The sequence below is a fragment of the Lepidothrix coronata genome, unplaced genomic scaffold (assembly GCF_001604755.1).
Source record: "Lepidothrix coronata isolate B3197 unplaced genomic scaffold, Lepidothrix_coronata-1.0 Scaffold208, whole genome shotgun sequence".
Taxonomy (NCBI): domain Eukaryota; kingdom Metazoa; phylum Chordata; class Aves; order Passeriformes; family Pipridae; genus Lepidothrix; species Lepidothrix coronata.
This window is the reverse complement of record NW_016690388.1, coordinates 991,920-1,014,860: the sequence shown is the minus strand read 5'-3', so window position 1 is coordinate 1,014,860 and position 22,941 is coordinate 991,920. Positions and strand designations below refer to the sequence as shown.

Genomic DNA, 22,941 nt, shown 5'->3' with positions numbered 1-22,941 from the left:
TGAGTTGTTTGATATGCTGATTTCAGGGACCAGACAGGTTTCTGTGTTGTTTGACTATTGACTGAAGCGTGGTCTGAACTGAAAGAGAGCCAAGTTCTGTGTGCTTTTAGCACTGCCCTGATGTGTGGATAAGTCTGTTCACCATTTTGTGTCATTCTCCATTTACCCATCACCGGGATTGCTAATTGGAAGTAAAAGATGTTTGGATAAAGAGCTGATGGAGCACAGCATCCAACAGAGTGGGGTACTCAGTGCCTGCAAGGGCTTCTGTGTACTAATGTACTGATCTCATTAAATGTATAAAGAAAAAGAGACTCTTATGACCCTGCTTTACCTTACTTTTATATCTTCATTTACTTTACATGGAAAACAGTCCTACTGTGTTAAGGAAAAGCTAAAGTTTTGCATATTCCCATGCCTAGACTATTCTGGTGTTGGATGCTGGCAACACCCTTATTCTGTAAGCTCCTTACCAACTTGCTCTTTTTCGTTTGACAAAGACTGGCTTGTGTTTCAGTGTCTGTCCTGAAAACTTTGCTCTGTTTTTCATTTTTTAAAGTATCACTCTCTAGTAATGTTGGACTTCTGCCCCCTCTGCTGGCTGGCTTATCTTTGGTCAGTGTAGCAGCTCATTGAGGCAAAGTTAGGTTTTTTTGTGATAGATATCTGTGCCCCCTATAACATACCACCATTTTCAAACAGATAAACATTTGGAATGGAAGTAAACCTCGTGAATAATATGCTTGACAACTTGTGTATGTTGACATGAACAAAGCAGCAGGATTGGGTGATGAGCATTGTAACTAGTAAATCTTGAGAACAGGGCTGAGATCTACCCCGTGCTAAAAGAACTTGACTAAGTTGTATTACCTGGATCTCTTTCCTCGTTCAGCCTTATTTTTTCTAAAGACATTTCAGCCCTGGATATTTGCCATTAATGAAGAAATCGATGTATCAATAAAGTATGAGTACCTTGACTAATTCTTCAGTAACTACACAGTAATTATACTGTAACAGTAAATAATTGGTAGAGAACTTTTTAAAGTGCAAATAGGTGTCAGAAACCTATGAAGGTAGAGAACCCTTAAGAAATTGAACTGTGTGATGGAGAGAAATGGAGAAAGTAGCTAGAGGTGGAGGGGAAGAAAACTCAGGTGAGATGATCATGGTTTCTAATGAATGTACAAAGCTTCTGCTGGGTGCTTTATCATTCCTGAACAGCATCTGATGCAAGAGAAGTAAGAGTAATAGCTGTCATCCAGGTGACACCCCTGTCCCAGTTCTGGCAGTGGACAAGAGCCCAGCATGCTCAGCCTTACAGGTAGATACTGACTGAGGCCAGGTGACACCCCTGTCCCAGTTCTGGCAGTGGACAAGAGCCCAGCATGCTCAGCCTTACAGGTAGATACTGACTGAGGCAAGGTGGGCTTCCTGAGGGAGCTGAGCCCAAGCTGGTGGGGAGAGGGGATGGCTGCCTTGCAGGGTCAACCATTGCTTCCTTTTGCTTGGAGGGACCTCAGCCATGGTGACACATTATGGCAGTGGCTAACCCTCCAGAGCATCCGAAACCATCATCTTGTATGGGGATGGGTTGTCTGGGATGGGCTGCAGGGCTGCTGCAGCTCGGAACAGATCGGCTTGTTTGTGCTTTGTAGCTCACCCCACCCTGCTCCTCCTCCTGTGTGTCCCCTTTCTCCTCTCCAACTATCACCCATCTGACTGTAGCTGCCAGAAACCCCTACTGAGCAGGAAGGGACACGGAAATTCTTGTGGCAGTCTCCCACCACTGCTGGAGTTCTTGGAACAGCCTGGAAGTGCCTTCACTGAGATTACTGGTGACACCAGGAACCTGTTATGCTTTCATGGCTTGGTCCACACCCTGAGAGGGGGGACATGCCTGGTTTTCCCCAAATTGAGGTTGTGGAGTGGAAGTTGCCCCACTGTGGAAGGGCAGGGGGCAATTGGCTGAGGGCTGCTCTCCTTGGGACCGCTCCTGTGGGTCATTTTCCTTGGCAGAGAGAAAGGCTGCTCCTGCATCATGGGCAGTGCTGTTGGCCTTCCCATCCAGGCCCTGTGCTCCAGACCTGGCCCCATCCTGGGGACTCTCTGCCAGAGTCACTCCCCAGTGTCCCTGCCTGTCCCAGCCCTCCCAGCACAGCCTCACTGAGCTGACTTACTCAGCCTGCTGGCCATGCTCGAGTGCCTTGGGAAACACTAAATATAAAGGGCTAACTCAGCTTCACACTGTTGAACTAAAGACTCATTCGAACTCTTTAGTCTGCTAAAATGTATAGTTTTGCTTCAGGTAATGACTGATTCTCAAATTTTATTAAAAAGGGTCATATGCTGAATATGCCTCTCTGGCTGGGGTTTAAATACATAGATCCTAGATTGCCATAAATATTCCTTCAGCTTTGCAGTTACAAATACTTGATAACAGTACACTTATGTTTACTACTGTTTTATAAATTCTGTATTTGTGTCTTATATCTCTTATACCTTTTAATATTAACTACAATTAAATTCAAACATGAATTATCATACAAATAAGCCTTTTAGAGCCTCGAGTGCACAAGAAAAGAATGTTTTCCAAAACATATTTGAATCCTTCCATATGAATCAGATTATACCATTTAAGTACAAGAGTGCACAATAGCAGATATCAGATGGAGCAATTACATAACCAGCTATCAGATACTATCCTCCTGCCTTCAACTCAAAAAGAACTAGAAATACCCCATTGTCCATTGGGTGCTGCTAAAAAGCACTCAGTCAGTTGATTAGGAACTTGGATAATCCATGTTAATAGTGTGGATAAGGATAGGCAAATACTGAAGAAACACAAACTTGGTTCAGAGACAGTTGTACATGTAGAACTCTAACTACTACTGAAGAAATCTAGTAATTAATGGTGGCCATGATCTTCTCAAATCTCAGCTTTTGAATAACAGTGTTAGAGTCCTTCCAGAGCCGTAGGAATGGAAGTAGTTGGGTTTTTTTATAACTTCAAATCCAGTTTTAGGCTTGAACAAGTCAGCATTGTCTATGTTAGCATGTACTTGTATTTGCTTGCAGTGTGTGAATGACCAGACCAAGAGTGCCAGTTATGGGGATGAGAATTGTTTTCAGTGTTCATCATCCTCTGTTCTGTGTTCCTGGGGATCCCAAGGCAGTCTAAAACTCTTCAGCACTCCTACAAGAGGAAAAGGAAAGCTGAAGGGCCCTTGTGTGCCCACAGAAATTAGTGTTCCCCCAGTTTTCCTGGTTCTAGTCATGGTTTAAATGTGCTGCATAAAGAATATTGGCTCAGTCTGCCCTCCATCTGAAGGAAACACGTATTCTGGGTGTTCCATATGCAAGTAGTTCTTTGCAAAGGTTAAACCTGCATCTCTGTTGGTAGCTCTGTCTCTCTATATATACAGATATATACATACAAAATGCATCAGTGAGTAATAAGTGGAACAGGCTGCCTAGGGATGTGGTGGAATCACCATCCCTGAAAGTGTTCAAAAAACAAGTAGATATGGCACCTGGTGGCCGTGAAAGTGTTAGGTTGATGTTTGGACTCAATGATCTTAGAGGCTGTTTCCAACCTAAATGATTCTAGGATTCTATATTATACCTTTTTGTATACTCCTTTATATCTGTGTGTATACATTTTTTTATTTATTCCACGTTTCTTAAAAGTTAATGAATGCAAAATGATGGTACTCGACTAGGAAGAATTAACTGAAAAAAACACAAAGTACTTGTGGTGCAAAAAGTTATGTGAATGCAAGATAAAACTAGATCTAGATTTACAGTTCAACCTGACAAGTCACTAAACACTATTTTCTTTTTACAGATTTCTCTTGGTGCTGATATGTTTAATATTCAGTGTACTGTCTACTATAGAGCATTATTCTGAATTTGCCACTGGAACCCTTTTCTGGATGGTAAGTGAACTTTTTTTGGGAAAGACTATTCAGTTTGACTAAATCTAGATTGCTTTGGGTGAGCAAGGGAGGCAGCTGTTAAAAATCCTCATGCAAAGCATGTTACCAGGGCATTTTAAATAGTGCCTGATTTCATTAAAGGAAGTTCATAGTTTAATGGGGATGATGATTTTTTAAATCTTTTAACTTTGAGGGTACTTTTTAGATTAGCAGTTTTTATATACTTGTTTTTCCTAAGGTGTAGCTGTTACAGTGGACAGTTGGTGCTCATCAGTCTCATGCAACATGGAACAGGATATTCTATAGGAATGGGTTTTTAAAACATATATTTTCGAAGTCTTACGGTAAAAAATTGTCCAAGAACCATGCTTTCCAGAAGTATCTGAATCTTGGGGGTGACTTCTGTCAGCCTGGTTTGCTAATCAATAGAACAGGAAGGAAGAGCTTCTATCACACTTCTGTGCACCAGTGATTTGGCTTTGAAGATGGTGCTTGTTAACTGTGGTGGCTGTTACCAATCCACTGGGAGCTTGGGTTTTGGAGCAGTTTTGTGCTTGGTATTTTCCAAAAACATTGTGTTACCTATCTAATTTCCTATTCTTCTTAGTGGGATATTAAGTAGTTATTTAAACAATAGGTGGTGTGATAGAAAAACCTCCTCACTTGAAGGTATAGAAAGGTTGTTGCTTCTTTTCACAGTAGCCAGGGAATAGTTTTTTTCTCAATTGATTGTGTGGCTGATTTACAGATGAAATGTAACTGAGCCCTGAGCTATTACATCTCTTAAAAAGCATGAAAACACATCCAGCAGCTATCTATAAACAATACTTAGTGGAAACAATACCATACAATGTTTTTAAGTGTTAATTTGAAGGACGTGGGAAATAAAAGTACAATTAACTAGACTAGACTCTAGACAATGTTCCTCCTCTCCTCCCCCCTGCCCTTCTTCATATTTGAGTTAGAAATGGAGATGAAACATCCTTGATAAAAATGGAAGAAATCACTTTTAAACAGTTGCTCACGATATCAATATTTTAGCCACTCAAATCCTTTGATCTCGGCGTGTGATAATCTCAGTATTCTCATTGCAGGTTTTTTTGCTAAGTGGTGACTTTTAATGTGTTTTGGAATTTGGTTTTCCATCTGCTTTGAAAATAAAGAACAGTTATTTATTTGTTTTCTATGGCTTAGACTACATTAGCATATGCAGCTTTTGCGTGCGACTGACTGAGCCATCATTAGGATCCCTGGATTATTTTGAGATTTCGATTAATGTTGATCCTGTAACAAATGTTGCTTGGCCTTTAAGCCACACTCAGTGTCAAACAAAGTGCAGTATTCTGTGATGTTCTTACACTCACTGAGATGTCATGATGGCAGGTCAGCACAACCACCACCCGAGACAGCAGTCCTGGCAAGGGTTCAGTGCTGCGCCGATGGGTTCCGTGCAGATGGAATGTGCATGTGCAGGCACATATTGCTGGACAAAAAATAACCAGATGAAGACAGATGTGTGGCTCACACAGTGCCCACATAGCATTGCCAGCTATTTTTAAGTGATGTTATCACCTGACAAGTGCATTGTGCATAGCCAGTGGCAGCACTGGAACAATTTCTTCCACCAGCCTGGAGGATACTTCTCTGGAGTTTATTTTCCTCCTGCTCTTCCCTTAGTTTCCTCCCTAGAAATGACCAGCGTGGAGGTTGGCTGTTCTGCTGGCTACTGTAGATTCACTTGTCTAGAAAGCATTTGTCTTTAAAACTTAGTTTGGTTTGAAATAAATGAGTTCTTTTTCACAGAGTTGTGAGGTTTCTTGTTGCTAAATGGTTAGACTCCTGCTTGGGACACTTCTCCCCACCTTTACCTGAAGGAGTTTCAAACTGGGTCTCCCATTTTACCCAGGAGAGAGGTCACTTGACAGAAAGGTGGACATTTTTGTGCCCTTTACTAGATCATTACTCTGATCTAGCTGACTGTTCATATAACCAGAGTTTCTCTCACCAAAATGTGAAAACACATCCCTATGTATCCTGTCTTCTATGCCACTCTTCTCTCTTGAAAGTGAGAACAGTGGAGTCTGCCAGTATAGTGAGAAAGAAAATTGGGCCAAAGCATCTATTGGATCAAGTTCAAGACTAAATTGATTTGTTTCTATCCTGGTTGAAGGACCCTGCAATTCTTTATATAGCCCTGGTAGTGTGTCAGGAGCAAATAAATACTAGTATGTGGTGCTTGTATTATTTTCCCACTTGTGAAAAAACTCCAATTCCATTATATTGAGGCAGATTAACACTTGGGAAGGATCAGCTTCAAAAGTGTCGTGTTGAAAGTTGGTAGGGCCTGACAAGAAGGATAGCATTCACTACTTGAAGACATTCAAATGTTTTTTGTATTTTCTTGGAGTGGGTGAGATGGTGTGACAAATACAATTTTGCATACTATGTGTCACTGGAGTAGATATGGGACATTAGTAACAGATGTGGCTATAGATGAGTCCTAAGCCACTAAAGTCTTTGTGTTTCAAAGACTTAATTATGTTAATGTTCTTAAGTCATCTGGGTGCTCTAAGGTAACTTCTTGTCAGTGTGAAGCCTATCATCATTCAGACAAGCTATGGGAATATACCAGGGAGACAATATCATAGTGAGGAGGCCCTCCAAGACAGTGTTTAGCAGTCTTTTTTTCTCCCTATTTAATTAGTCTTCATGAACTTTTGGTGCAGATGGAGATATTTGACAGAGTTGACTTGCCTTTTTAATAACTCTTTCCAAACAGAAGTCAAGGACAATGATTGTGGGATTTCCTACACTCCATCTTGAGCCAACACCGTTCACTGTCTTTGATAGAATTGACTCCTTTGTGTTTATCTGCTTCCTGCCCAAAGGTTTTCATAAGTGCTCCTTAAATTCCATGTGACTGAATGCAGGATGAGTTTGCCATTCCTGCCTGATCTGCAGAGCTGCATCTGCCTGTGCTTTTCTGACAGGAACTTGGCTCTTGAACAGTGTTCATCTTGAAGAAGGAAAAAACCTGACAGTTTTCTTTTTGTCTTTACCTGTTGCTTGTTTGTTGTCTTTTTGTAACATAAAATTCTGTCGAAATGCATATTCTGAGAAATTAAGAATTAACTAGAAACCCTGCCTGCTCAAAGTAATTTCATACTTCAGCTCTTCACTGATAAATTTAGAGATGATTTGGCAATAAATAATTTGAAAAGGAAAAAGTAGTCTTTAAATACTAAAGTTGGGTTTTATCTACTTGTTCTTAAAATAAATATATGCACTTTTAACATTACCTTGGATCCCTGTCATAGATCAACTCTGTTTCCATTGAGCATATCTCCCAGAGTTCTAACCATTTTACTTTTTTGCTTTCACTTGTTGAAATTTTCCCTGTGAGTTGAACTGATCGATCAAATCCATGCTGATTGCTTATGATGTCTTTCAGTATAATAATTTGGCTTGCTTAACTGTTCTTTTTGACTTTTAATATTTGTAACTTGTATGTAAGTCTTCCTTTTACACTCCTTGTTCTATGAATGGTCTCTAAAATATTTTTTTAAGATTTAACACTGCAGTGTTATGCTGCTTCAGCCACTTTCTTCTCTGGGAGGTCACCAAACTTGCATGGACATGTTGGCTTCCCGAGGGATAAACTCTACTTTCTTTTACACAACAGCTTTACAAATTTTCATATTTAGTATTGTTGGGTGGCTGTTCAAAGCATAAAATGTCTTGAGCTATTCTCAGAGAGTTGCTGATGTATTAGCAGAGAGTTTTTGAATGACCATAGGCAAACCTTGAAGTCATAGAATCATGGAAGGGTTTGGGTTGAAAGGGACCTTAAAGCTCATCCCATTCTAACCCTCCTGCCATGGGCAGGGACACCTCCCACTATCCCAGGTTGCTCCAAGCCCCATCCAATCTGGCACTGGACACTTCCAGAGATGGGGCAGCCACAGCTTCTCTGGGCAACCTGTGCCAGGGCCTCACCATCCTCACAGGAAAGAATTTCTTCTTAATATCCAATCTAAGCCTACTCTCAATTTGTAGCCATTCCCCCTTGTCCTGTCACTAAAGTTCCTGATGAAGAGTCCCTCTCTGGCTTCCCATCAGATACTGAAAGGCTGCCATGAGGTCTCCACACAGTCTTCTCTTTTCCAGGGTGAACAGCCCTAACTTTTTCAGCCTTTCCTCACAGCAGAGGTGCTCCAGTCCTCTGATCACCTTTGTGTCCCTCCTCTGGACTCACTCCACCAGGTCTCTTCCCTTGCTACGCTCAGGGCCCCAGAGCTGGACACAGCAGGACTCCAGGTGGGGTTTCATGAGAGTGGAAAAGAGGGGGAGAATCACCTGCCCCACAGGAGCTAAACATGTTTAGGAGTATTTTTACATAAAGTTTCCATGGAAATTATTTTTTTAATTTAAAAAAATTATACCAGAAATACTATGTTTTCAGTAAAGTATGCTTATGTCCATCTATTTTTTTCATCCCTTCTTCTTCGTGTCACATTTTATCCTTCCTTTTTATTGCATGTTTTAATTCCCTAATAGATATGGTAATAATTTTATCTGATTCTATGATGATTCTATTTCAAAATTATTTTTAAAAAGTCACCAAAGCCTCTTGATTAGGCTTTTGCTTATACAGCAGGAGGCTGTAATGTTTTCTTGATATCTAGTAGTTTGTGTGTCAGTTTTGATTTGTAAATGGCATCTAGATCTTTAAGGATATAAAAACAAAACTATAAAGTGGGCCAGATGTATTTCCTCCTTTGAGGATTAATCTGATTAAGTTTTCTATGGTTAGAGGTTATATATTTTTCTACCAGGAGAGGTCACCATGGTAGTTTGCAAAAGATAGATTTTTATTTTTATTGTAAAAAAAACTTGCAAAAAGAGATCTTCATAGCTGTGGGACTAATTTCACTAATTGTGCTGTTCTAAAAACTAGAACAAAATATTATTTTTATCATAAACATGATGTTTTTACACAACGTGAGTAACAGACCACAATAAACAATCAATTTGTATAATTAAAGTCTTAGAGGTGAGAAGTGTTCTCTGATTTAATATCATGATGTTAATTACTTTTTGTTTTAAGAATATCAAGAGTGTTCTTGACTTTTAGAAAATAGATTGGTTTTGCTATAAATCATATTGATTCAACTTCATTAATTTAATTTTAATTGTATGTCATGATATATGGAATGTTGCTGTCATTGCAACTGGAATGAAGGAGGGACCAAATATTGTTCATCTCAACATACTTTCCAAGTCAGAGCACATAATCCAAATGTGAAATCTGTGCAACATTTTCAGGCTAAGTGATAGTGGCAAAACTGTGCAGGAATTGATATACTGGATTGGACCAAATGCTTAATTATCCCAGTGTTATATCTCTGATAGTGGCCTGTTTTCAGTGAAAAAAAAAAGGAAGACTTTCTTACAAAACTATTATCTATTAAAACAGTTAAAGTGCTTCTGAGTCTTTTCTTTCACCAGGGGTCACCACATTCTGCTCATATTCTCCTGATGGGTGATTTCCTACTGCAGCTTTTTCAGGCTTATTGGGTAAGACTTTAAAGGGCATGTGCTGTCCCAGAAGCAGAGTCACAAACAAGGTGGATATTCTTAGTGTTTCAGCTGCCATCGCCTTCCCTGTTTCAACAGGGGTGGATCCTGGATTCCAGTGGTTTTTCTAGATGGATCAGGTCCTGTGGTACCTCTTCCTCTTGGAGACAGACTTCATGCATCTGCTTTCCTCTGACGTGTTTCTTTGCTAGGAAAAGCAGCATTATATCTTCCAAACACATAAACACCTGTAGTTCATAGCACTACTGCACCAGGGGGTACAAAATACCCTTATAAAGACTCTGTTTTCAGGGTCCTCACTCGTTGCCTCTATTGTAGGTCCTTGCTGCCCTCTTGCATGGCTTGGTTTCTAGCAATTCTCATGTAGTGACTGCATTTAGCATGGATTGTCATTCCCATGTTTGCAAATTCTGCTGGAGAAAAGGCTGAAATGTGAGATCAGGAGTTCCCACATCAGCTGCTGCCTAAGTTTTTCAGGCCAAAGACTCATGCTGTGGCTGTACTTACGAGTCAGGGCTTAAGGGGAGGATCTTAGGGAAGAATTCTAGGCTGCAGATGGGTCCCATTGTTATGTGGCTCTCACAAAGTCACTGCTCAGTTTTGCTTTTATATGATTTCTTCTGCATCATATGCTGTGAACATGTACATCTTCCTGCTGTACATACAGGCAAGGCTTTTCAGAGTACCCAGACTTCAGAGTACCAAGTGATAGTTGGTTTACTTAAACCAGGTAAGGCATGTCTGTATTTGACTGCTCTGTTTCTGAACTGGACATCAGGAGGGCTTTTCTTTTTTGAATGACACTATTTTCAAAGTGAGTGTTTTGAAAAGATGACACACTTTTCCTGTCTGCAGTGGAGGAGCTTTCCTGTTCTTTTTGCTTATTGCTGCTTTTGCCCCTTCTCCCATTTAAGCTATGTAGTCAAGTCATCAAATGCTGTGCCATCTTGAACCTGTTGCAGAGTAGAAACAAGGCTGCAAGAAGCCTAATTGAGTCATCTCTGTGATTTATGGTGAAGTGCACGTTCTAATAGGTTTGAGGGCATTTTCTCCATCTCATCAAAGCAGTCAGTGTTAGAAAGTAATGGAATTTTTATCTATTTCTTGCCTTTGTGCCAATTTATAATTCTAAATCTGGTCTTTGCCACGTGGCATTAACACTTAGGGCTATCTCCAGGTCTGTTTAATAAAGTGATACATTGATAGTCAAATACCTGAAGTTCACAGGTGCTCCTGCTGGCCTCACCACATCATTTCTTCCTTCTGATAATGGATATTTTACAGGTTATGGCATGTAGAGTAGGTCCTATAATATTTAGTGGTATTTTGTGATATTAGTGCAGTGTATATTGCCTGTGTAAAAGCAGGTGTTAATGGGGTGTCTGGTCCCTTAAAGGCACTGACAGGTAAACTGCCTCAGTAGAAAAATACACTAATTCTTGTAAACTGTGAAAGAGTCAGGCTATGTTAGTGTAGAATAAAAATAAGTGCATGACTCAAAAGCTTTTGTTCTATTCTTTTATTCCTCTAAACTTGTGAGAGGCAAAAGAAGGAGGAAAATCCTTGTTTGTTCCTAAACTTCATGTTGGTCTGTGGGAAGATGAAAAAACAGATCAGGAATATTTTATTATTAAAATAGATATGGGATATTGTTTCATACATTAAACATATTAGCAAAAAAAAAAAAAAAAGAGTCCACAACACTTTCAACACATTCCATGAGCTTAAGTTGTCTGCTAAGTGATCTTGCTCAGTTGCTACTGCCTTTCTAGAATCAAATCTCGATGTGAATTATAAAACAATTATTCTTGTGGGTTATATTACCTGGTAGGTTGCCCTAATGCATTACAGAATGTGTTGTGTTGGGTGATTGCTGTGTGCTTTTGAACTGTCTAAAATGGAAATCACTGTGCAATAACTATGAGGCAAATTAACAACGGGCCAACTCATAATGCCCTTAGTCAAATTTTACTCCCTCTGGCTCTATACAGAGTTCTCTGTGCAAAGTGGTTTCAGAATGTGGCTCAAGAGACTAAAAAAACATTTCTTTCTTGGGAGTGAGAGGAAGGTGGAGAGGTACATGCAGAATTTTTTCAATTCCGCTCCTTGGAATTTTGACATCCTCCCAAATCAAAAGGTTAAGAAACATGGAAATAATTATTTACAATTCTGAAGTGCATATTCACATTGGATAAATCCACTTCAGGAGCAAAGCTAAACCCTTCCCCTCCTACCAGAGGTGGTCCCTTCAGGGACATGCTGTTGGAGAGCTGGAAGGCTCCTGTGGGGTACTAGTGGATCTATAGAGAAATTAAGAACTTCAGGCACTAATTTACTGAATCTGATGGATTCACGATTTGATTATGTTTGCCTTAGTGGTATCTTTCAGAATTAAGTAACTGAGAAAAAAGTCCTGCTCAAAAATACCTGATGCTGTAGTTAATTTTCTTTGTAGAAAAATTGTTGCCTGCTTAAATAGAAAAAAAAAAATCTCTCTGATTCACCCAGCTCATTTGAATGGTAGTTGTCACATGTGCTTCCCTCAGTGGTGTACAGCTTCATTCCATACAGGAAACAGCAAATGTTGATAAACTGAAAGATAAGGATAGTCCCTTTATGAAGTCAGCAAATTCAGCATATTTATCAGGTGTGTATGGAAACATTTTTTTTAAGAAATGTTAAAGAAATCCATTTGTATCCAAACAACAGACTTCTAAAATTTCAGTGCACTGGTTTAATCTAAAAGATGTAAGTCCAAGCAAACTAATGATACTATAGGACTCTTAGCAGCATTTGGCATTTTTTCTTCAGCATGTTGGGTATTGTATTTTCACATATGATGTCTGTCATCTTTGTAAGAGCAAGCGTGATGGTAAGAAATAAATATTTTCAGCATCAGTAGGTTTTCATAGCATTTGAGCAGCTATTAAGCTAAACAGGTCACTAAATTGACATTTTCAACTCTAAGAACTGGGAAACCTTGAAGACAGGTTATCAGATTAAATTTTGGACATAAGTACACGTGTGCAAACATTTGGACTATTAAACCTTTATGCCTGCTTCTGAGGCTTCATTGTCTGGAGCTGCCATTCCTTGATTGAATCTTCGTGAGCACACACTATTCATTTAGCCATCCCACTTCCTCCTTTTACCTGAGCACCTAAATATTCCAATAAAAAAAGTGAAGAGAGCCTTGTGTGTGCTCTCCACCTAAAACACAGCTGCAGCTGAGAAAATACTCGTCTTTTTCATGTGTGCACTTTAATCACTGAAGCCAAACTTCCCTTCTCCTGCTTCTCCAGTGCAGTTATCCATAACTGTACTGGAATAGATTGTAAATTCCAGGCTATATATTTCATTTACACACACCCCTGTATAAAAATGTTGATTTTCTGTGCTAATGCGAGCATTTTTTTAGTTAGTCCTCAATGACATTCTTGGGTAAAAGTTGGCAGCTTTTCCACAAGAGTTTCTTATTTGGCTGATTGAATTAGATGCGGATGGAAGTTATTTGCATACATATTTTCCTTTAAGTTTAGTTTTTTCATATTTTTCATAAAACTAATAAAATGGAGTTATACTAAGAATAGCATAAACATGTTTATGTATTACTTTATGATTAATCTGGGCAGAGGGGAGACTAATGCTGTGGCTAGACTTAAGAAAAATAAAATTAAAAAAAATAATAATTTAAGGCCTTCCACCTGACTAGGCAAAGAATATTCTGTAGGTGTGTGCTTTGGGTCTTTTTTCCAGACAAAAGGGAGAAGCACAGAATAATGGAATGCTGCTAATGACTCATGATCATTCAGGTGGTCATGTCAAATGTTCTGACAGTTTATGGCAGCTGTTCTGGTCAAAGGATACACAGCTTTTGCTCCCCTTCCTTTCCTCATAGGAGTTCAGAGAAGGGTCGCTGAGAAAAGTGTAAGACTGACGCTCAAAGTTGACTGCAAGGTAGAGTAGCCAAGGGTATTTATGAGCTCTATTTTGAACAAGTCTGATGTGTCTCTTATTTTGATGAGGTAATGGTCTGTTCCTACTTGTTATTTTTGGTTTCAGTTTCATTAGAGGAGTTCATCCTTGGCTTTCTGTTGATGCCAAATGGCTTTCCAGGTTTATGAAATCTGCTGAGAATCCTTCATCATGTATTTCTTCCTTGACCATTTCCAGGAGAAGAGGAAAAATAATGCTGAGAGCCTAAATGAAAAAGTTTTGTGGGATCCTTGGGAGTCTAATCCCATTTCAAACGCAAGGGTTCTGGAAAATTTCAGAAAGCTGAAGAAAGATCTCAAACTGTCATACAAATGAATGTAAATTTAATTTGCAGAGTATTTTTGCAGATTTTAATCTGGTTCATGTTTTGTCCACAAGTCCTCACCATCATTTGTTGCCATTCCAGTGGGATTAAGTACTTTTTTCTGACTTTCCAGAAAACTGCTGTTTTTTTTTTCTTTGCCAGAAGGTAAATATGAGGCAATAAATTTAAGGTTCTGAAAAGTGTTTATGTGTAGAGGAGGAAAAGGAGGCAGGTTAGGGGTGTTTTTAAAGGTGAGTTTAGTGAGGTGAAGCTTGATCAGCCTTGACAGCCCTGGAAATGGATGTCTCCTATCTTACATCAGGAGTACACAAGAGTGTAAGTTTCATAATCTTCCTTGGTTTTTTTTGAGGGACCATCTATAGAGCTATGCTGTTTGTCCAGTTTCCATGCTTTTTTGGTCTTTGCCTGTCTGAGGCTGCCAACAAATGTGTTAATTGCTGTGGTTTTGGTAATATGGACACCTGTCATGGACAAAATGAACTGAGATCAGTAATTAATTTCAAGTGTCTTGAAGATGCAAATTCCTCCTTTTCCTCCTCCTTTTTTCTTTCATTAACTGTGCAACTTTATTTACTTCAGTAGGGTTTCCTGGACATAACCAAGATGGGTTCTTGTTGGTAGATGAAATGAAATTGTAGGTTCTGGCATTTGCCTTGAGACTAAAATACCCTTAGGCCAGATACAGTTTTAATTTCAGCTTTTAAAAGTACCCTCAAAAGATCATCAAGGAATAACGTAAGTCTAAGAAGTTTTTGCTTCCTTAACACTTATCCGCTTGTCTCCTTTCTATACAATTTTTTACCTAACTGATGCAGTGATTCTAATATGCAGATCTGTAAAAAGGATTCTTCCACTGCCATAAAGTGTCCTGCTTCCTTTGATGGAAATAAGAGATCCCTGATAAGTGAGTTGAAAACAAATGCTACTGAGTGATGATACCAGGAACCTGCTAAAAAACAGAGACAATTTAATGTGAGAGAGCATTTTGCAAGATTCCAGAAATGTAAGAATTGTTTTCCTCTGCAGATTGTTCTTGGGTTTTGCTCTGACTATTATGCTTGAATAAATATTTGCATTCAGATTTCAGACAGAACACAAATTTAGAAGAATTATTTCTGGATGCTCAAGATAATGCATTAATTAAAAAATCAAACTTGGAGAGTTAATTTGTTGCGTATTTTCTTGTGTTTCGGCCTGGAAACTGTGCTGTAAACTTTCTTAACTTTATACTAATACTTGGTTTAGTCAGGCTGAAAGTGCCATGAAAACAGAGGAAGACTGTGCACATTTTCTTGGTTCTCATTCCAGGCAAAACAAGGAGGCAGAAGTGAATACAGAAACGTGAACCTAACTTTGTTAAAAGTCCAAATTGACATGAAGTTTTGCATATTAGTTTAGAGTTTTTCTTATCTGGTTTTCAGCTTTGAAATATTTTGGTCTCTTTTCAACTATCCAGAATGTCGGTTTTAAAGACATGTTGGTATTGTTACCCAGTAAAAATTGTGATTTAAGTGTGTGCACTCTTTGGGTGCTTTAGAATTCCCCAGGTGCAGATTACACTCCTGTTTAAGTTAAAATACAAATATTTTCCGAAGCTATAAATTATGTAGTAGGTGTTTGGTGGCTCTGAGTTACTGGATGCAGTTTGGGTTGGAACAAAGCCTAGAAGCTGTATTTTGGCTGTGCTAGCATATTGAAATGGTGGAGGAAAATAAGGAAGGAAGGAACAAAGATCTCAACAAATCTGTCCAGGTGGTGATCTTTACTAATCTGCTTTCTTTAGAAGTATTTAAAAGTATCTTACCCTTGGTTGTGCACAAGTGCTTTGCAATATAGTGCTGTAGAGGGAAAGAACACTAAAATATAGGTAATTCATTTATTTTACATGGTGTATGTACAGCTCACCTCAGTCAGCGAGGTGTGCTGCTCTGGTACTACCCAGATCCACAGCAGAGCACTCCAGGTTAAGGATAGGGTGGGATTCCATCCTAGGGAAAGCTCAGGTTCTCAGGAACGAAGAGACCTACCAGGAGCCCATAGCTTGCACCCAGTTCCAGAACTATGAAATGATTGGCACAAGTAAGACCTTGTGGGATGAGTCCAGTGACTGCGGGGGGGAATGAGGGACAGTTTTTAAGATCTTCAGGGTGTAGGCAGGGCAGGCGAGGTGGGGTGGGGGCACTGTGTGTAAGGAAAGAGTTGGATTGTATGGTGCTTACAGCTGGTGATGATGTGGTTGAGAGCCTCTGGGTAGGGATGAAGGGGAAAGTAAATAAATCAGATGTCGTTGTGGGAGTTACTCTTGACCATCCAGCCAGAATGACACCACCAATTAATTATTATATATAACATAACATAATATAATATAATAGTATAGTATATAAATATTTGGTAAATAATTAAGTGATATCTCTGCGTCAGCTAGTCTTGTCCTTATGGGTGATTTTATCTTCCCAGATATCAACTGGGAATGTCATACAGAGAATACAATCAGGTCCAGGAAATTTCTGAAGCATGTTGAAGATAACTTCTTGGTGCAGGTAGCCAATTAGGAAAGGTGCCCTCCTAGATTTGTTGTTTGTAAACAAGAGAGGGACTTGTGGGTGAAGTGGTGATTGATGGTTGTCTTGGTCACAGTGACCATGAATTAGTTGAGTTTCAAAAGTTGGTGATAGAAGAAAAACTTCCAGTGAAACTTTGATGCTGGGTGTGGGTAGAGAAGATTAGGGGCTGCTGAAGGAGCTACTTGGTAAAGTCTCTTGGGAATCTGCTTTCGAAGGTCTTGGGGACTATTACGAATGCCGGTCACTCCTTAAGAGCCATCTCTTAAGAGCACAGGAGCAGGCAATTCAAAGTGTAGAAGTCAAGCAAGTGGAGCAGAAGAGCAGCTTGGCTGAGCAAGGATCTTCTAGAACTTAGGCAGAAAAGGTAAGTGTATGGACGAGGACAGGTGACACAGGAGGACTACAGAGATTCTGTCCACCATGGTAGAGAGAAAGTTAGTGCAGCCAAAGCTCGATTAGAGTTCAAGCTGGCCAGTGCTGTGAAGGAGAATGAAAAGGACTTTTAAAAATATGTTAATAGCAAAAGGGGAATCAGAAATAGCATTGGGCCATTGCTTGATGAGATCAGTCACCTCACAAATAGGCATGTAGACAGAGCAGAGACATTTAATGCCTTCTTCACCTCTGTCTTCGAAAACAATGATGGGCCCTGGGAAGCCCAGAGCTCTGTTGGAAGACCACAACTGGGAGGATGATAAAATCCCAGTCGACCCTGAACTTGTTTGAGTCTTGCTGCTCCAGCTGAATGCACAGGGGCCTGATGGGATTCATCCCAGGGTACTGAAAGATCTAGCAGATGTCATTGTGGGACATCATTTCTCAATGGTCTTGGGACTCTGGAGAAGTCCCACTAAACTGAAAGCTGGCAAATGTTGTCCCAGTTTTCAATAAGGGTAAGAAGGAAGACCCTGGTAATTGCAGACCTATCAACCTCACTTCAGTGCCTGGTAAAATTATGGAGAAGGTTGTTTTGAGGGTTGCCAAAAAACACACCAGTGACAAGACAGTCACTGGTTACAGCCAGCATGAGTTCATGAGGGGAAAGTCCTGCTTAACCAACTTAAATTCCCTTTATGACCAGGTCACTGACAGCTGACCACAGGAAGGCAGCAGATGTGGTGTTTTTGAATTTTAGTGAAGTTTTTGGTACTGTCTCTCACTAAATCCTTCTGGATAAACTGTCCAGCACACAGCTAGACAGGCTATACATTGGCTCAAAGGGTTATGACATCAGACTGGCAGTCAGTCACCAGTAGGGTTCCCTAAGGCTCAACTTTACAGCCAGTGCTTTTCAATGTTTTTATAAATGATCCAGACTCAGGAATCAGATATACATTGTTTGACAACAGTTCTAAACTAGGGAGAGCTGTGGACTCCCTTGAGGGTACAGTGGCCTTATAGAGAGATCTGGATAGACCAGAGAACTGGGAAATCACCAACTGTATGAAATTTTACAAGAGCAAAAGATTTATTCTTCATGTGGGACAAGGCCATGCTGGTTACACATGCAAACTGGGGGACAAGAGGCTGAAGAGCAGCCCTGCAGAAAGAGATCTGGGGTTTTTGGTTGATGGCAAGTTCAATACGAGTCACCAGTGTGCCCTGGAAGCCAAAAGGGTCACCTGTGTCCTGGGGTGCCCAGCACACCCAGTGATCAAGGGAGGTGATTGTCCCACCTGCAAAGGTGCAGCCCCACCTTGAGTCCTGTGCAGTTTTGGGTGCCTCAATATAAGAAGGACATCAAACTATTAGACCAGCGATGGGACAGGAAAGGGAGTGAAACTGCTCCAGAGGAAGTTCAGACTGGACATTAGGGAATGGTTCTTTACTGAGAAGTGGTCAGTCACTGGAATGGGTTCCCCAGGGAGCACCATGCCCGAGACAGTTCAAGGAGCATATGGATGACACTTTTAGTCGTATGGTTTAGTTTTAGGTAGTTCTGCAAGGAGCAGGGGGTCGGATTTGATCCTTATGGGTCTCTTCCATCTTGTCATGTTGTGTGATTCTATTTCAAGTATACAAACATTGAAATTACACTTTTTGGTTTTATGATCATAAATTCTTTTTCATGATCTAGAAATGTTTCATATACTTGCTAGTTTTAGGAATCATGTGCTTGTAGCCTCCCTCCACTCTTTATTTTTAAAAATTTTAAGTTTTTGAAAGAAACAAAAGAAGAAGAAAATCGTGATTTTCCCTATGATAGGTTGCTGGAATGAAACCATCCATTTATTCATGCAAATCACATTCAGGAACAGATTATATCTCAGCTTTATGTACTAGCTGGCATATGCACATAAAAAGCAAACAGATTAGGCACAATCCTTTTTATTGCATCATTCATCTCAACAAACTTACTTGTATTACTCATAGGAATAAATTAGATGTGCAAACTGTAATCTGACTTCTAATGAAAAAAACCCCCTGATATCTTCTCCTTTTACTTCTGATAGGAAATAGTACTGGTTGTGTTTTTCGGTGCTGAATATTTGGTCCGGTTGTGGTCTGCAGGCTGCAGGAGTAAATATGTTGGCTTCCAGGGAAGAATCCGGTTTGCCAGAAAGCCAATATCGATCATCGGTAAGATTTAAACTCTTTCCCCCCTCCTTCTTTGTTTTAAAGTAAAGATGTCAGCTACTGCAGAGAGCTTATTGCAGCTGAGCTGTGTCTGTTCCTCTAGCATTTATCTGCTTTGTGAACCTATGCAATTATTTCTCCTTTGGGATTGCTAGAACTGAACATTTAAAATATGGCTGTGAGACACAGGCAGACATCAGCCTTAGAAAGGCAGAATTGTAAAGTGAAGAAACGACCAAATCTATTTGTTTAATTGGAGAAAATTGATAAGATTTTGGACACAAAGTCCTTCTTTAGGTCTCCTGTAGAAAGCAAACACAAAGGTGAGTGTAAATTGAGAAAAATGTGGAAATGGGAAAAGTAGAACTCAGGAAAAATTTTATTGGGTAGTAGTAAAGTTAAACAATTTTAGATGGTTTGAGGGACTATTGTAAGTAGCATTTCTGGAGCAGGCGGGAGTTTAGGAGAGGTAACTAACAGAACCTGTGGAACAGTGAGGGATTAATAAAAAGTGATGGTGTTTGTACAAAATTATAATAGACCATAAAATCATGGAGTCCATTATACAGAGCTGCAAATTTTACTTTAGTCAAACATTTAAAACTCATTGAGTTTTAAATAGAGCGAAGTGACAGAGGTGTAAAAGGGGAGAGAATGAGCTGATTTTTCCTTAACCATCTGTGACACTATGGAACAATGGAAAAACTCAGGAAACAAAATATTCTATTCTATATCTAGATGTAAGTAGTGAATAATGTGATGAGCTGCTGTACTCAGTTTTGGGTTATTGAGGAACAAGAATCATCCTGACTCATCCTATAATTTTCAAATCAACATGAATAAAGTACAAACACTAGAAAAAGAAATTAAAGTTTAGAACAGAATGTAAAAATAAGGTATTCGTTTTACTTCTGCATTAATACAAAAGTCTGTATTTTAAAATCAGAAAAATTCCACTGAAATTTCTTTGACAGCAGGGAGATTTTTTCTATAGGTTTCTGTTCACACTAAAATTTGAATTCATTCTTAGAAAGTTCAATTTTGAATTTCTTTAATTTCTTCCATTATCTTTCCTCCTTTCCTCCCCTCTCTAATTGTAAATAAAAATTACTTTGGTGCTGATTACTTGAAAGAGTTTTAGTAGTCAAGCCTAATTATTACTTTCTTTTATAAACTTTTAAAATATTATTGAATTCTATGCGTCTTAAAATAGTATGTTAATGTGCAACTTCTATAACTGGGAAAGGAAAATGTTAAGATAGGACACATTATTTCTTGAATGGTATTTTAACATTTTAGGTGCAATGGAAAATGATGCAATTTCCCTACCTTGTAAATCTTTATTTTTTTCTTTTTTTAATTTCTTAGGTAGATTTTCTAAAGTTAGCCTAATTTTTCTCCTTTTTGCAGACAGATTGTAGATGATTACATGTATGTGAGAAAAGACAATTCTATCATTAAATAACCTGTCAGGAGACATATATTGAATTCATTCCCAGAATACCAAGAATCCTTAGAAAAATCCCTTTTTCTCTCCATGCTTCTTCATTCCCTAGTTCACAGAATGAGCATGTTTAGTGTGTGCTGCTCATGTCCCATGGCAGCAGCAGCAATAGTGATTCCTTTCTGAAATACTAATTTAACACTTCCATTACTTACTATTTCAGTAGGTTGGGCTGGGAGGTAAATGCTTCTGAGAATCCCAACCTAATTAGGGTTTTATGAAAAGCAGGTACCAAGCACAGGCAAAATCAAAAGAATGAATGCCCTTTCACAACCTTTTATCCTTTTGTTGTTGTTGCAGAAAATATCACAAAAGAGCCAATTTATGAATTAGCTTTTGTTTCTGCTGGTTTTGACAGGATGCAGTTTGAAAGATGTAAGGGGGACAAAAGTTACTGGTGTAAAAACTCAAGCCTGCATAGTGTGTCCATCTTATACTGTCCTTAAGTAAAGCACAGTAGAACTTTATTTATAAGCACCTTTAATTGGTTATGTATACAGCTCTGAAAAAGCAGCAGCACCTGGTATGTAAAGCTCCAGTTATCTTTATAATTCATGAAATGCTGATAGAACACAAAAATTCAGCAAAAAAAAGTGATGTAAAATCAAACTCAAATTTGTGCATATAGTCTGTGTATTTTAAGTCCTTGTGGACATCATATTATCTTCAGACTACTAAGAACACTCCTTTAAGCTGAGGACTGTTTACATTCTGTAATATAGCACAGCAATAAAATATGACATAAAATACAAATAGTCTTACTGTTTTAACTTTAAAAACGATTAATTGCTTCTAATGAAAAAGCTGAGAATTGCATATTAGAAAGTAAACTTCTGGAAACATTAGAAACACATCAGAAATTTGCTCACATAGAAAGCAATGCTCAGCTGAGCTACAGTGTAGGTGTTATGTGCTACGCTGCAGTTTATGTATAACTAAGTAATATTGGCAAACTGATCTTTTATATTAAAATGACAGCTGTTTGGAATTTCTCAAGGATTCAGAACATCAGTAAGCTGCAGTGGACTAGCAGTGGATGAGATTTTTAAAGTACTACACATGCTAAATTGCAGGGAATGTGACCTCTGTAGGTCTGTCGTCTGCATGTGCGGTGCATCTATTGTATAGAATATGCCATGTCCTTTTTTTCTCTCTCCACCTCCTGTGTATGTACAGACATGCTTGCAGACACATAAGTAGGTAGAAACTTCAAGAAGAATATCTGCATATTGCTGTTTATAAATTACAGGTATTCAGATTTTTTAAATTACCGAAATTCCTTGACACTTCAGTTTTTCAGAACTGCCATAAATACTAGTGTGATGCTATTCTGAATACTAGTGCTTGTTAGAGTTGAAAAAATTATTTAAACAAATGTTGGCTCTTTATCCTGATGTTTTCCATGTCAGTGTCTGCTTCAGCTTGAGTCTTGTGGAGACATTTCATGCAGGATGTTTAAGCTGTTCCTGAGAAAGGCAGTTCTGACCTTTTCTTATGGAGAAGCACTAACACTTCCAAACTTTGAAGCAGACACTTGAAATTTAATGACAAAATAGCTTTTTGTTTATCACTGAAAATCCAAACTGACTAACACGCCTCTGAAAATTTGGTAGCTTGTTTATGCTTCAAATGCCCTGCTAGAGAATGCTCTTATGTTTCTCAGAGACTGAAACTGCAGTGAGCCTGCACAATTCAAATTTCAGGTTTCTTGGAGCAGTAATGCTGGGGCTGGAAGTGGAAAATCTGTTGATTTTGGTTTTATAGTGTTCTTCCTGGATCTGCCCAGGGCACATGGAAAATACCAGGCTCGAATTCTGAGGTAGAAGGAATGAGCTGGGACATACAGACTCAGTAAAATGACAGGAGGGTGGATGAGGATGTAAAGGTTTGGGAGAAGAATGTTTAAGGAGACTGAAAAACCATCAGGAGGTTGAAGGAAAAACAGCAGGGGCTGAAAATACATGGGATTGAAAGGTGGCAGTGAAAGAGCAAGATATGCTGAAGACCTGGACTGTAAAATAGGACTATTTGGACCTGTAAACTAAGATTACTGAGAAGCCTAAAGATTGGAAACTAAAGTAAGAACTAGGAACAGAGAAGAAGAGGGGATAAAAGAACAGAAATATCTCTACCATGTAGAACACTTTCAGAAAAGTAGAAAGAACAAATAAAAAATCTATTTTACTCTCGCTACCTGATTGAAACTCATTTCCTGAGTGTCAATCTTTTCCTCCTTCAGTGCTGGTCATTGGATGGATATGGATATGTCTGATAATTTAGTAAGGACACGGGTGCATCATTTGCTTAAGAGCAAAGATCTGTATTATGATGTGATAGGAAGAAAACCCACCCTAAATGCTGGTATTTACAAACATATGTTCACACATATACATAATAAAGAATAGCATGAAAAATTTGGAAAGTTAGGCCTTTAAAAGTTAA

General features: G+C 39.0%; 1 protein-coding gene across 1 annotated transcript in view; it reads left to right on the top strand.

Moving 5' to 3' along the window:
• Positions 1-22,941, top strand: part of LOC108506150 (potassium voltage-gated channel subfamily KQT member 1-like) — a 474,960-nt gene that overhangs the window by 14,544 nt on the left and 437,475 nt on the right. The window contains exons 2-3 of the mRNA XM_017832838.1: positions 3,845-3,935; positions 18,872-18,998. Coding sequence (XP_017688327.1) covers positions 3,845-3,935; positions 18,872-18,998 — 218 coding nt within the window. The remainder of the gene's footprint in view (positions 1-3,844; positions 3,936-18,871; positions 18,999-22,941) is intronic.